Here is a 16,577-nt window from a genome sequence, read left to right as displayed (position 1 = left end):
TTGGCTGTTGATAATAATTATTTATATATGTAGCGCCTTCCTCCAAATGTACACAGCATGAGGCAGCCATCTTGGTCATGCTCAGTAGGTTATCCAAATCAGTCTCAGCAATTTATAGTGTAAACTCCCTAAAACACACACATAATGGACTACCCCGATGAAACTCATATAAGCATGATGAGAACATACAAACTCCACATAGACTGGGCCCTTGTGAGTGTGGTACTAGACCGAAGTGCTTTGCCATCATATTTTCCTAATATTCTATATTTATCATAACATATCAATGCTAAACAAGTGTCATTTTTTTTGGAACCATAATAATATTTGTAAGGCGTCTACAAAGTTTCCTTCTCATCACTTTCCCGCCCTTGACTTACCTCAACGACCGTTACCACTGCATTTGCAGATGTAGCCATATTTATCGAGTTGCGATGCGGCATGCTGCTGAGCGTGCCAGGCTGCAATTATTAGCAACCAGCAATTGTTCCATTAATTTCTTATGGAATTAATGGAGCGATCGCTGGCTGCGAATATTCACAGGAGCGCAATGCAGCATGCAACGATGCAACCTGCCGCATTGCAGAAAACAGTAATATGGCTACATCGATACGTTAGTTACACCCATGGTACTATGTAAGTTTGGGATCCGGTCTCTAGGTCAACAGTAAATAGGTCGACACTATCTAGGTCGACCACTATTGGTCAACAGTAACTAGGTCGACAGGGTTTCTAGGTCGACAGGTCAAAAGGTCGACATGAGTTTTTCACAATTTTTTTCTTTTTTTGAACCTTTTCATACTTAACGATCCACGTGGACTACGATTGGAACGGTAATCTGTGACAACAGGAGGGGAAACGGTGCACTAATTGGGGTTCCTGGTCACTCTACGAAGAAAACGACACCAAAAGAACATAAAAAACTCACGTCAACCTTTTGACCTGTCGACCTAGAGACCCTGTCGACCTAGTTACTGTCGACCAATAGTGGTCGACCTAGACACTGTCGACCTAGTTACTATCTACCTTCCATACCACACCCGTAAGTTTGAGGATAATAATATCCAATTTAAGTCACAAATATATAGATAATGATATACACTCTGTATATATAGTATGTTACATTTATTTCCCGATGCCAGTGGCATTCTATGTAAATTAATTAATTAAGTTAGCCATCCCGGTAGTTTAAAAAGAAAGATGGCCTGTGCTGTTGTAATAGAGGAAGCAACGCAAATGAAACAAAAGTTGTTAAAAAAAAATTTCCGAGCAAATCCATAGTTGGTTTTTCACATGCGCAAATGTGATTTTGCGTGGAAATGACAGGTCAATTTCATAAAGTAGCAATCTGTGCCCAGCGCGGCTTTGAAATTCTGCTTGTCCGCACCCCCCCCCCACCCCTCACGCCGCGCTGCGACAAGATCAGGATGTATGTGCTGCGGAATTTGACACAAATACAAGTAGATACTTTAAAAGGTTTTGTGCCAGCCATTGCTTAAGTATGACTCCTAACAAATCGCGGCTTACCAGTGATTCCGACAGTCTCCTATATCTGTAATAATAAGAATTTACTTACCGATAATTCTATTTCTCGTAGTCCGTAGTGGATGCTGGGGACTCCGTCAGGACCATGGGGAATAGCGGGCTCCGCAGGAGACAGGGCACATCTAAAAAGCTTTTTAGGTCACATGGTGTGTACTGGCTCCTCCCCCTATGACCCTCCTCCAAGCCTCAGTTAGGTACTGTGCCCGGACGAGCGTACACAATAAGGAAGGATCTTGAATCCCGGGTAAGACTCATACCAGCCACACCAATCACACCGTACAACTTGTGATCTGAACCCAGTTAACAGTATGATAACAAAACGAAGTAGCCTCTGAAAAAATGGCTCACAACAATAGTAATAACCCGATTTTTGTAACAATAACTATGTACAAGCATTGCAGACAATCCGCACTTGGGATGGGCGCCCAGCATCCACTACGGACTACGAGAAATAGAATTATCGGTAAGTAAATTCTTATTTTCTCTAACGTCCTAGTGGATGCTGGGGACTCCGTCAGGACCATGGGGATTATACCAAAGCTCCCAAACGGGCGGGAGAGTGCGGATGACTCTGCAGCACCGAATGAGAGAACTCCAGGTCCTCTTTAGCCAGAGTATCAAATTTGTAAAATTTTACAAACGTGTTCTCCCCTGACCACGTAGCTGCTCGGCAAAGTTATAATGCCGAGACTCCTCGGGCAGCCGCCCAGGATGAGGCCACCTTCCTTGTGGAATGGGCATCTACATATTTCGGCTGTGGCAGGCCTGCCACAGAATGTGCAAGCTGAATTGTACTACAAATCTAGCGTGCAATAGACTGCTTAGAAGCAGGAGCACCCAGCTTGTTGGGTGCATACAATATAAACAGCAAGTCAGACTTTCTGACTCCAGCCGTCCTAACTATATATATATATATATATATATATTTTTAGGGCCCTGACAACGTCTAGTAACTTGGAGTCCTCCAAGTCCCCAGTAGCCGCAGGCACCACAATAGGTTGTTTCAGGTGACAACGCTGACACCCCTTTAGGAAGAAACTGGAGACGAGTCCCAGTTCTGCCCTGTTCAAATGGAAAATTCTAATATGGGCTTTTGTAAAACAAAACCGCCCATTCTTTTTGACAATCGCCTGGCCGAGGCCAGGACTAACAACATGGTCACTTTCCATGTGAGATATTGGTCAACAGCATGGTCACTTTCCATGTGAGATATTTCAAATCCACAGATTTGAGCGGTTCAAACCAATATGATTTTAAGGAATCCCAACACTATGTTGAGATCTCACGGTGCCCCTAGAGGCACAAAAGAACTGTATATGGAATACACCCTTTACAATCTGGACTTCAGGAACTGAAGTCAATTTTTTCTGGAAGAAAATCTACAGGGCCGAAATTTAAATCTTAATGAACCCCAATTTGAGACTCAAAACACTCCTGTTTTCAGGAAGTGCAGAATCGACCTAGTTGAATTTCCTTCGTGGAGCCTTCCTGGCCTTACCCACGCAACATATTTTCACCACATGTGGTGATGACGTTGTGCGGTCACCTCCTTCCTGGCTTTGACCAAGGTAGGTATGACCTCTTATGGAATGCCTTTTTCCCTTCAGAATCCGGTATTCAACCGCCATGCCGTCAAACGCAGCCGCGGTAATTCTTGGAAAAGACATGGTACTTGCTGAAGCAAGTCCCTTCTTAGCTCCCCAGGCCCTTAGTCCTCTGTGAGCATCTCTTGAAGCTCCGGGTACCAAGTCCCTCTTGGCCCATCCGGAGCCACTAGTATAGTTCATACTCCTCTATGTCTTATAATTCTCAATACCTTGGTTATGAGAAACAGAGGAGGGAACCCATACACTGACTGGTACACCCACGGTGTTACCAGAACATCCACAGCTATCGCCTGAAGGTCTCATGACCTGGCGGAATACCTGTCCCGTTTTTCGGGCGGGACGCTATCATGTCCACCTTTGGTCTTTGCCAACGGTCCACAATCATGCTGAAAAACTTCCCTATGAAGTTTCCACTCTCCCGGGTGGAGGTCATGCCTGCTGAGGAAGTCTGCTTCCCAGTCGTCCACTCCCGGAAAGAACACTGCTGACAGTGCTATCACATGATTTTCCGCCTAGCGAAAAATCCTTGCAGTTTTGTCACTGCCCTCCTGCTTCTTGTGCCGCCCTTTCTGTTTACGTGGGCGACTGCCGTGATGTTATCCCACTGGATCAATACCGGCTGACCTTGAAGCAGAGGTCTTGCTAAGTTTAGAGCCTTATAAATTTGCTCTAAGCTTATTTATGCAGAGAGAATTCTCCAGACTTAATCACACTTCCCTGGAAATTTTTTCCCTGTGTGACTGTTCTCCAGCCTCTCAGGCTGGCCTCCGTGGTCACCGGCATCCAATCCTGAATGCCAAATCTGCGGCCCTCTAGAAGATGAGCACTCTGTAATCACCACAGGAGAGACACCCTTGTCCTTGGATATAGGGTTATCCGCTGATGCATCTGAGGATGCGATCCGGACCATTTGTCCAGCAGATCCCACCGAAGAGTTCTTGCGGGAAATCTGCCGAATGGAATTGCTTCGTAATAAGCCACCATTTTTACCAGGACTCTTGTGCAATGATGCACTGACACTTTTCCTGGTTTTAGGAGGATCCCGATTAGCTCGGAGAACTCCCTGGCTTTCTCCACTGGGAGAAACACGTTTTTCTGGACTGTGTCCAGAATCATCCCTATGAACAGTAGACGTGTCATCGGAAAAAGCTGCGATTTTGGAATATTTAGAATCCACTCGTGCTGACGTAGAACTACTTAAGATAGTGCTACTCCGACCTCCAACTGTTCTCTGGACCTTGCCCTTATCAGGAAAGCGTCCATGTTTCCTTTTAAGAAAAATCATCATTCCGGCCATTACCTTGGTAAAGACCCGGGGCGCCGTGGACAACCCAAACGGCAGCGTCTGAACTGATAGTGACAGTTCTGTACCAGGAACCTGAAGTACCCTTGGTGAGAAGGGCAAATTTGGACCTGTAGGTAAGCGTCCCTGATATCCAGTGACACCATATCGTCCCCTTCTTCCTGGTTCGCTATCACTGCTCTGAGTGACTCCATCTTGATTTGAACGCTTGTATGTAAGTGTTCAAATATTTCAGATCTCACCGAGCCGGTTGGCTTCAGTACCACAATATAGTGTGGGATACTACCCCCTTCCATGTTGTAAGAGGGGTACTTTGATTATCACCTGCTGGGAATACAGCCTGTGAATTGTGTGAGGGGGAGATGTCTCGAATTTCCAATGTACACCTGGGATACTACATGTAGGATCCCGGAGTTCCCTTGCGAGTGAGCCCCCTGCGTACTGAAACTCTTGAGATGACCCCCTACCGCACCTGAGTCCGCTTGTACGGCCCCAGCGTTATGCTGCGGACTTGGCAGAAGCTGTGAGGGGCTTCTGTTCCTGGGAATGGGCTGCTTGCTGCAGTCTTCTTCCCTTTCCTCTACCCCTGGGCAGATATGACTGGCCTTTGCCCGCCTGCCCCTATGGGGACGAAAGGACTGAGACTGAAAAGACTGTGTCCTTTTTTGCCGATATGTGATTCGGGGTAACAAAAAGTGGATTTTTCAGCTGTTGCCATGGCCACCAGGTCCGATGGACCGCCCCTTTATACGGCAATACTTCCACATGCCGTCTGGAATCTGCCTCACCTGACCACTGTCGTGTCTTCGTCTGGCAGATATGTAAATCACATTTACTCTTGATGCCAGAATGCAAATATCCCTCTGCGCATCACGCATATATAGAAATGCATCCTTAAAATGCTCTATAGTCAATAAAATCTTGTCCCTGTCAAGGGTATCAAAATTTTCAGTCAGGAAATCCGACCAAGCCCCCTCAGCGCTGCACATCCAGGCTGAGGCGATTGCTGGTCGTAGTATAACACCAGTATGTGTGTATATACTGTCATGATATTTTTCAGCTTCCTATCAGCTGGCTTCTTGAGGGCGGCCGTATCTAGAGACGGTAACGCCATGTTTTTATAAGCGTGTGAGCGCCTTATCCACCCTAAGGTGTGTTTCCCAACTCGCCCTTACTTCTGGCGGGAAAGGGTATACCGCCCATAACTTTCTATCGGAGGAACCCCACGTATCATCACACACTTCATTTAATTTATCTGATTCAGGCAAAACTACAAGTAGTTTATTCACACCCTACAAAATACCCTTATTTGTGGTACTTGTAGTATCAGAAATATGTAACAGCTCCTTCATTGCCCTTAACATGTAACTCGTGGCCCTAAAGGAAAATTACGTATGTTTCTTCACCGTCGACACTGGGGTCAGTGTCCATGTCTGTGTCTGTCGACCGACTGAGGTAAATTGGCGTTTTTACAAGCCCCTGACGGTGTCTGAGACGCCTGGACCGGTACTAATTTGTCCGCCGGCCATCTCATGTCGTCAACCGTCTTGCAGCGTGTTGACATTATCACGTAATTCCATAAGTAGACCATCCATTCCGGTGTCGACTCCCTAGAGAGTGACATCAACATTACAGGCAATTTGCTCCGCCTCCTCACCAACATTTTCCTCATACATGTCGACACACACGTACCGACATACAGCACACACACAGGGAATGCTCTGATAGAGGACAGGACCCACTAGCCCTTTGGGGAGACAGAGGGAGAGTTTGCCAGCACACACCAAAAGCGCTATAATGTATATAACAACCCTAGAAGGTGTTGTTTCTATATATGCGCTCTTAATATATCATTATATCGCCAATTTATGCCCCCCTTCTCTTTTAACCCTGTTTCTGTAGTGCAGTGCAGGGGAGAGTGGGAGCCTTCCTCACCAGCGGAGCTGATCAGGAAAATGGCGCTGAGTGCTGAGGAGAATAAGCTCCGCCCCCTTTTCGGCGGGCTTTTCCTCCCGGTTTTTTAATAACTGGCCTGGGTTAAAATACATACATATAGCCTTAATGGCTATATGTGATGTATTTATTTGCCAAATAGGTATTTATATTGCTGCCCAGGGCGCCCCCAGCAGCGCCCTGCACCCTCCGTGACCGTGTCAGTGAGCCGTGTGACAACAATGGCGCACAGCTGCAGTGCTGTGCGCTACCTCTCTGAAGACTGTGAAGTCTTCTGCCGCCTGTTTCCGGACCTCCGTTCCGCCGTCTTTCTTCAGCGTCTGTAAGGGGGATCGGCGGCGCGGCTCCGGGACGAACCCCAGGCTGACCTGTGTTCCGACTCCCTCTGGAGCTCAGTGTCCAGTAGCCTAAGACTTCAATCCTCCTGCATGCAGGTGAGTTGCCAGTCTCTCCCCTAAGTCCCTCGTTGCAGTGATCCTGTCGCCAGCAGGAATCACTGATTAGAAACCTAAAAAAAAACTTTACTAAATAGCTCCTTAAGAGAGCCATCCAGTTTGCACCCTTCTCGGACGGGCACAAAAACCTAACTGAGGCTTGGAGGAGGGTCATAGGGGGAGGAGCCAGTACACACCATGTGACCTAAAAAGCTTTTTAGATGTGCCCTGTCTCCTGCGGAGCCCGCTATTCCCCATGGTCCTGACGGAGTCCCCAGCATCCACTAGGACGTTAGAGAAAAGACATGACAGTGGCCTTATTTCATCTGACAAGGAAACCTAGGCTCGGGCACAGAAAGTGGATGAGATGGGCCGTGACAACTTCACATGATAAAAGACAATTTTCATACAGCCAAGGAAATGTCAGATGTAAACCATCAAGTGGGCTGGTCAGATCAGATGTGAAATGAATCTATGTTCTGTCAGTCATGGGCTACCTGATCCTCTGGTCTGTCAAACGAGAACAGGTCTGTCATGGAGAGGATGGGGGAAGGGGGGGTTAGCGGAAGCTAAGACAGTTCTGCCGGTGAATAATTAACATAGACAGAGAGATACTTTTCCGCCAGCAACCTCTGTTCTGTGGATTGGCAATTTCCAGATCACACAGCCATTCATTAACATGTTACATACTTACGAACATTTTCTTATCAATTCTGTTTAAGTACGTGCAGCGGGAATTCTATATTTATTCAGCAGAGCTGATAATCCCGCTTGTCATTTGTCTGTGCAGTCTACTAATGGCTGGTATCACACGAGCTGCTTTTATTCAGCAGAGGAATAAAGTTCTTTGCTATTTCAAAGCACTTTTTTCACTATCAGAGAAATACACTGCCTGGAAAAACTCTGGTGGTCATTCCGAGTTGTTCGCTCATTATTTTTTGTCGCAACGCAGCGATTGGTCGCTAATGCGCAATGTCCGCAGTGCGACTGCGCCAAGTAAATTTGCTATGCAGTTAGGTATTTTACTCACGGCATTACAAGGTTTTTTCTTCGTTCTGGTGATCGTAATGTGATTGACAGGAAGTGGGTGTTTCTGGGCGGAAACTGGCCGTTTTATGGGTGTGTGCGAAAAAACGCTACCGTTTCTGGGAAAATAGCGGGAGTGGCTGGAGAAACGGAGGAGTGTCTGGCCGAACGCTGGGTGTGTTTGTGACGTCAAACAAGGAACGAAACTAACTGAACTGATCGCAGTTGCCGAGTAAGTGTGGAGCTACTCAGAAACTGCTAAGAAGTGTCTATTCGCAATTTTGCTAATCTTTCGTTCGCAATTTTGATAAGCTAAGATTCACTCCCAGTAGGCGGCGGTTTAGCGTGTGCAAAGCTGCTAAAAGCAGCTTGCGAGCGAACAACTCGGAATGAGGGCCTCTGTGCATTAACTAAGCAGTTTGTGAGTGCTTTAATTGCTAGTGTGCAGGTACAGGTGAAATAATACAGTATTTACAGCTGTAGGGTATTTGTTTGCTTCAGTTGTTTTCCCGCTGGCCCGAAATCCAAAATTCAGCTGTTAGTAATTGTCAGGACAGGAGATCTGCTCATATGACTCCACCCTTTATCTAACCTATCATATTAGAACTTTAGGTATTCGTAGTAGAGGCTTTGTTGACTTGCATGATGCCTGGTATCACACTTTGTATACTATAACGTAACACAATTCAAATGTAAAATTAAAATATATGTATTTAAAAAATATATATTTTTAAAAAATGAGCCATGGCTATTTAATTTATAATTTGAACATTAAGGAAAACTAGCCCTTAAGGACTCGTTCATATCGTGCAGTGTGTAGGCACCAACGATGAACGATGCGCGGCCCTACGCTCGTTCATCAGTGGTGCCCCGTCGCTTATGCATGCAGGCAAATATGGACGAGATTGTCCATATTAGCATGCATTGCTATGAAGCCGGGTGACGGGGGGAGTGAAGAAACTTCATCTCCCGTCACCTCCCTCCCGCCGCCGGGTTGCCCGTCTGCCGTATTGGCGGTCGGGCAGCTCGGCGGCGGGTTGCCCAGGCTGTAGGGCCTTTTAGTTTGTAGAGTAACCAATTAAGGGGTATATTTGTCAAAGCTTGGATAGATAAAGTGGAGAGTGATAAAATACTAACCAATCAGCTCCTAGCTGCTATGTTACAGGCTGTGTTTGAAAAATGTCAGTAGCTGATTGGTTGGCACGTTATCTCTCTCCAAGCTCTAATAAGTATCCCCCTAATTGTTTGGTTTTGTCATTTGCTGCTGCTAAGAAAAAAAGCAATCTTGGTTTTCATCAAACATGATATTAGTGCATGGGTGTAAACTATAAAACTGTTATTAATGGGTGAACAGACTTACCTGAAACCGGAAATCTTCTCTCATCTAACAGGTCGTCATGGAGACGGGGCTTATTGGCCAGTGGACACAAATTTGATTGACAGGAGTAGTCTTAATGGTACGTACCGGACAAATATACTCTTACACTATTCAGCAACTGTTACTGTCCTGTTACCATCACACGGTGGGTAATGCTGCCATTTTGTTGTTCAAAATTTGCAGCCTATCATTGGTTCAGCTGACAAAATGGCTGCTTGCTTCTACTGTGTGTTCATGGCAGAGTTTCTTGCCATAGAAAAATAATTTAGAATGGAAATAGGCCATTGTCTCATGATGGCTGGGAGAAATGTGCGACAATTATAACATTTACCAGAATTTGTAATTGAATTGGTTTTAGGAAAGTATCACATCGCTGGATTTCAGGACAGGGAGATATTGTTTGTTTTAGATCGCGCTGCATGGAGGATGTGAGACAAAAAACAGTAAGACTTCCATACTGCAATAGGCAGAATTGTGCACAGATGCAGATTAAACTTCTCACTGAATTGTATCTGCACCTTGGAATCCGTAGTGTAACTGAGATTTGACTGGATGAAAGTGATTGACATGCAGAGAATTTGGACTGATTTGTCATGTTTGTAGGGCTTTGAAATAAAGGACAGGGGGAGCAGGGATGGATGGAGGGAGGAAGGAAGGTTATGTGTAGGATATATATTCCTCTCCGCATCTGCCACTCTCCACAAAACCTACACTGGCTTCCATTCCCCTACAGAATCCTATTCAAACTCATCACCCTCACATGCAAGGCCATCTCTAATTCCACTGCTCCCTACATCTCCAACCTCATCTCCCTACGCCGTCTCCGGTAGGCCAATGACCGTCACCTCTCCTCTAACATGGTCACTGCATCCCATGCGCAAATTCAAGATTTTGCCCGTGCTGCCCTCCTACACTGGATCAAGCTCCCCGCTCTATTCCTCTCCCCAACCTTGCAAAGCTTCAGACGGGCACTGAAAACCCACCTGTTCATCAAAGTGAACCCTTCCACATAACCAAATCTCAAGGCCACTCTCCCAACGCAAGACCTCATGCCTTGACCATTTCTGCCTCGCTTACTTCCTGCCATCAGGCCAACTTCTGCTTACTCGCACCTCATGTCACCTGTCTGTCTTCCCCCTCCCACTAGAGTGGGAGCTCCTTGGAACAGGGCCCTCTTCTCTCCTGTTCTGACAAACCTCTTCTCTTGTACTTCAATTGCAGCTCTCTCCTACGTAGCGACTGTCTATACCTGTCTCTCGCTCGTATCTGTTTATCTCTTTCAACGGCTGCCCACCCCTAGTAGTACGCCAATTACTCCTTTGCTTCATTACAGCTCGGCTGTAGTATGTACTGAGAACTGTGGCGCTAAATGTTACCTGTGCTCTGTTCTAATTTTTCCGTTCCTTTAATGATAAGTTCTGTGTACCCTGTATTGTTCTAATGCATTCCGTATGTACGGTGCTGCGAAACACTTGTGACGCCCTATAAATAACACGTAATAATAATAATAATAATAATAATAGATGAAAAACCAGTTAAGCACAGATTGTAGTTTATTCTTAGCCTACTAACATAACAGTACTACTGAAATTCAATAATCACGTATTACAAATTGAATGGGAAACAAATCAACATGTGATATTCGCCACTGAAACAAAGAAAAAAGTGCATTTAAATTTTTTTAAATTAGATGGGACGGAAAACCTATTACGGAAATACAAAAAAAACAGTACAATACAAAAAGAAAAGGAAATAAGGTTAGCAAAATTTAAAGATTGAAAATAGATTGCAAATCACGGCACATCCAAGCCCTGAATGTTTTTCAAGCACATAAGCAGTAAGTAAATGAAAAAGGTATAATATAGGATCACAAAATAAATATAGAAAAAATAAATATAGAAGGTAGATTGTCTTGATCTGTTGAGGTCTGAAACAATTATCCTGTACAGTGGGGGTCATTCCGAGTTGATTACTCGCTAGCAGTTTTTAGCAGCCGTGCAAACGCTATGCCGCCGCCCACTGGGAGTGTAGTTTAGCTTAGCAGAAGTGCGAACGGTTGTTTCGCAGAGCGCCTGCAAAAAATTTGTGCAGTTTCAGAATAGCTCAAAACCTACTAAGCGCTTACAATCACTTCAGACTATTCAGTTCCGGATTTGATGTCACACACCCGCCCAGCGTTCGCCCAGCCACGCCTGCGTTTTTCCGAACACTCCCTGAAAACGGTCAGTTGCCACCCAGAAATGTCCACTTCCTGTCAATCACTATGCGGCAACCAGTGCGACTGAAATGCATTGCTAGACCCTGTGCAAAACTGCATCGGTTGTTGTGCCCGTACGCCGCGTGTGCGCATTGCACCGCATATGCATGCGCAGAACTGCCATTTTTTAGCCTGATCGCTGTGCTGCGAACAAATGCAGCTTGCGATCAACTCGGAATGACCCCCCGTATGTTTTGTTTTGGTGACTTGTAAGGTTCTTTTCTCACAAACTAAATCATTTAGGTTTTTTTTTAAGATCTTTAATTCCCTTTAATTATGGACCCTCTTAAGTTTTCCTGCAGCTTTCTTACAGTGTGGTACTTAAATCTGTAGGGGTCATTCCGACCCGTTCCCACGCTGCAATTTTTCGCAGCCAGTGCGAACGGGTCAGAACTGCGCATGCGCACGGGCGGCAATGTGCAGGCGTGTCGGTCGCCGGCGCCGGCCATCCCCACGGAGCGACGGACCTTATGAAGAAGCCGTTTGCAACGGCGAATGCAAGAAGATTGACAGGCAAAAGGCGGATCTGGGCGACAACTCACCGTTTTCGAGGAGTGTCCGGAAAAACGCAGGCGTGCCCAGCCATTGAAGAGGAGGGTTCCTGACGTCAGCTCCAAGCCGGATTATCGCAGCAGGTGAGTAAGTCCTGAGCTGTGCAAAAATTGCACAAACTTTTGTATGTGCGGCTCTCTGCACAGCGGATCGCAGCCCTGCACAGCGATGGTATCCGTTTGGATGGTCGACCATGTTATGGTCGACAGTCATTAGGTCGACCACTATTGGTTGACATTGACATGGTCGACATGGATACACGGTCGACACATGAACAGGTCGACATGAGTCTTAAAAAATATATATATTTTGTGGAACTTTTCCATACGTTACGATCCAGGTGGACTACGATTGGGAACGGTAATCTGTGCCGAGCGCAGCGGTAGCGTAACGAGGCACCTTGCCCGAAACATGGCGAGCGAAGCGAGCCATGCGAGGGGACGCGGTGCACTAATTGGGGTTCCCTGTCACTTTACGCAAAAAACGACACAAAAAACCCCTCATGTCGACCTTTTCATGTGTCGACCATTTTCATGTGGCGACCATTTGTCCATGTCGACCATGCCAATGTCGACCAATAGTGGTAACCTAAGGACTGTCGACCATAGCATGGTCGACCATTCATACCGGAACCCACAGCGATCCCCCCCCCCCCCTATAGGCGGCGATTACCTGGTTGCAGCAGTGCTAAAAGTAGCCTGCGTGCGACCAGGTCGGAATGAGGGCCTGTATCCTCTGCTCAGATCTAGGTGCTCCTACTTGTGATCCCGGTTTTGTCATTTCTGAGTCTATTATAATGAATTAATTTGCTACTACAATTACATTTATGTGACTCATTGCAATAGAATCGGGTTCCATGTATATATTATTTTTTTAAACAACTTTTTTTAATTGTCTTTTTTAATATGTATATCTTTATTTTTCTAAAATAACATAAATTAAAGAGAGTATGGAAGTAAATAAAGGTTCCCCTGTTTACACCGACCTGCCCTATTCTTTGAACGTGTTGGAAGCCCCTCCTGTGGGGCTTTGCTTTGTCTTCTTTGTAATAAGGGCATGACGTATATTCTTTTTAGAAATAATAAAGTGAAGCATTACTCACATTGCCATCACCCCAGTGAAGTCTTTGCATAACATAATGTATACAAGTCATTAATCACCTTATTGTAGCTCCGCAAATCAATCACTTACATGAATAACACTTTTTTAGTCAACCTTTTGTTAATGAAAATGCAAATTACAAGATATTAACTCGGGAACCTGAACGTCTGCCCACACTGTTGCTGCTGTAATAAACTTACATCTGAGGTCGCTACGTTTCGTGGCGATAGTCCATGATAAATGTAAATATTATCCTCTGGAAACTATAGTGAGTAAAGCACAAGTGTGAGTGTGTTGACAAAGATGAAATTATATAATGGTGATCCTTGTTATTTTTAAAAAGAAACATTTCCATTTACTCTTTAAGCGGTTTTACACTCAGCTTCAAATGAGAGAGGATTTAATTCATTATGCAATGAATTAAATGGCGAAAATGGGTACGTTTATTCCAACATCATCCTTAGGATGCCCCAAGCAGTGGTCTACTAACTGAAGCTAGCTGACCCAAAGCCGGCCTTAGGCATAGGCCGAGGGCATTTGGTATGCTTAGGGGCACCAGCAGCTTCTGCTGATTAAAATGATATGCGGCATGCCTATATTCTGTGTGTGACTGCGGCTGTATCTGCATACGAAATGCTATGTTGCAGTGTATTCCTGGAAATCACTGTAATGTAGCATTTCATATGCAGATACAGCCACAGTTGCACACAGAATATAGGCATGCTGCATATCATTTTAATCAGCAGAAGCCACATAGTAATGCAAATAATATGATGCATTTTCATAAACAAAAGGCGCACGACGTTAGCAGGGCTGCCAGCTGACTCATGCCAGGCATCTCCTGCAGAACTAGCGGCGGTGCTAGGGGGCACCAGCCAAAATCGTGCCTAGGGCATCATATTGGTTAGGGCCGGCTCTGTGCTGACCCACCCCCTAAGCTTGACATCATGATGTCACAGGTTCAGGGGGTGGGGCCGCCCCTGCAACGGCACTGCTCTCAGCGTTTTTGCCCATTTTGTGCACTGAACCAATAACCAGTCTATACATTCACTAAAGGTAAGCAACGTCCCTGAGGCACTAAGGAACGGCCTAGTGCCTCAATAATGTCACTAGATCCAGGCGCCGTAATATCTGAAATCTCAAATGGCTGAATTTGCAAAGCTCGCTCCTATTTAGTTGGTAGCTGCTGCGTGTTTCTTCTCCCGTCGCTGTGCGATTCAGTAGTCTATTAAATATGAAAATAAATTAAAATGCAAGAAAGATGTAATGATAAACAAAGACAAATGTGTTGTATAATTAGGGGAGGGTGTGTTTGGGGCCCACACAACAGCCCGTGCATGCTTAGCCAAGCTGAAAATTAATATGCGGCAGGATACTTTACTTAATTTTCTTCAAAATGTCTGTGGGGAAATAAGATATTAATTAAATATGGGCCTGTTGTGCGCTATGTGGCAGAAATCCATGTAGATTACAATACATTAACTATATGTGATCGTCACCAGTGACGATCCCCAGCAACCAATAGCATACCATTCTCAGGATCACATGGGGCGTCGGAGATCTGCTAGTGGAATATCCAGGAACATGGCGTGTAGTGTTAATCCCAATGTGACATATCATATTATGACAGAGCTCACTGCTCATTGATTAAAGATGAATTCATTACTGGAACCACAGGGGATACAGAACCTGAGTTTTCAGCAGTTTATGTGTTGAACAACGAGCCCCTCTCGCTTTGGTTCAGGCTCAGTTAGTTATATGAAATGACAAACTGAAACAAAGAAATGTATCTGCTGTGGGTTAGTATAGTACGGACGGTAGGTCTTTAGTGCAAAACTAAGGAGCACTGTTGTAGGGGGTAAACACCGATAGTGCATTTTATCGGTGTTCAGACTGGTCCTTCTGGGGCAGATGTATTAAGCCTGGAGAAGGCATAAAGTGATAAGTGCAAGGTGATAACGCACCAGCCAATCAGCTCATAACTGTCAATTTACATATTGGAGCTGATTCGCTGGTGCATTATCACCTCGCACTTATCACCGCTTTATCACTTCTTTATGCCTTCTCTAATCTTAATATATCTGCCCCTTTATTAGAGAAAGAAGAGAAAGAAACGAATATAACAAGCTAAGGGGTCTATTCATGAAGCAGTGAAAGGTGTGGAGAAGTGAGCCAGCGGAGAAGTTGCCCATGGCAACCAATCAGCTGCTCTGTGTAATTTTATAATATGCAAATTAGAAATGTTACTTCAATGCTGATTGGTTACCATGGGCTACTTCTCCACTGGCTCACTTCTCCACACTCTTCACTGCTCCATGAATAGACCCTTTATTTTGGAGACATGGGGGTAAATTTACTAAGGTGGGAGATTTTTAGAACTGGTGACGTTGCCCATAGCAACCAATCAGATTCTACTTAACATTTGTCTAGCTGCTTCTAGAAGATATTAGATACAATCTGATTGGCTGCTATGGGCAACATCACCAGTTCTAAAAATCTCCCACCTTAGTAAATTTACCCCCTGGGGCCTAATTCTGAGTTGATCGCAGCAGCAAATTTGTTAGCAGTTGGGCAAAACCATGTGCACTGCAGGTGGGGCAGATGTAACATGTGCAGAGAGATTTAGATTTGGTTGGGGTGTGTTCAAACTGAAATCTAAATTGCAGTGTAAAAATAAAGCAGCCAGTATTTACCCTGCACAGAAACAATATAACCCACCCAAATCTAACTCTCTCTGCACATGTTACATCTGCCCCACCTGCAGTGCACATGGCTTTGCTCATCTGCTAACAAATTTGCTGCTGCGATCAGGTCTACAAAACACAAAAAACTAGTGTATTGCGCTCGATGCACTGATTAAATAAATAAATAAATAAATCTCTACAATTGTGTGTCTGCTTTTCCTCAAATTAACACACATGGAACTTGCTTTTGTAAAATCCAACAAGAACTTTTTAATAATGGCACACAAATATATGACATAAATACCAAGATTAAATGAGATAAAACACACTGAGGAATTCGCTTTAGCTATCTTAGACACAAGTTAGTTTGGTAGTAATAGTGTCCTTAAGCAATATCAGATAGACCGCAACAGTGTATCATGGCCCTCATTCCGAGTTGTTCGCTCGCTAGCTGTTTTTAGCAGTATTGCACACGCTAAGCCGCCGCCTACTGGGAGTGAATCTTAGCATCTTAAAATTGCGAACGATGTATTCGCAATATTGCGATTACACATCTCGTAGCAGTTTCAGAGTAGCTTCAGACTTACTCGGCATCTGCGATCAGTTCAGTGCTTATCGTTCCTGGTTTGACGTCACAAACACACCCAGCGTTCGCCCAGACACTCCTCCGTTTCTCCGGCCACTCCCGCGTTTTTTCCGGAAACGGTAGCGTTTTTTCCCCACACGCCCATAAAACG

General features: G+C 45.0%; 1 protein-coding gene across 3 annotated transcripts in view; it reads left to right on the top strand.

Moving 5' to 3' along the window:
- Positions 1-16,577, top strand: part of DCC (DCC netrin 1 receptor) — a 1,035,978-nt gene that overhangs the window by 945,473 nt on the left and 73,928 nt on the right. For all 3 annotated transcript variants that reach the window (XM_063960065.1, XM_063960057.1, XM_063960048.1), the window contains exon 22: positions 9,260-9,325. In XM_063960065.1, coding sequence (XP_063816135.1) covers positions 9,260-9,325 — 66 coding nt within the window. The remainder of the gene's footprint in view (positions 1-9,259; positions 9,326-16,577) is intronic.

Source organism: Pseudophryne corroboree, chromosome 1, assembly GCF_028390025.1.
Source record: "Pseudophryne corroboree isolate aPseCor3 chromosome 1, aPseCor3.hap2, whole genome shotgun sequence".
NCBI classification, from domain to species: domain Eukaryota; kingdom Metazoa; phylum Chordata; class Amphibia; order Anura; family Myobatrachidae; genus Pseudophryne; species Pseudophryne corroboree.
This window is presented reverse-complemented; position numbering and strand designations above follow the sequence as displayed.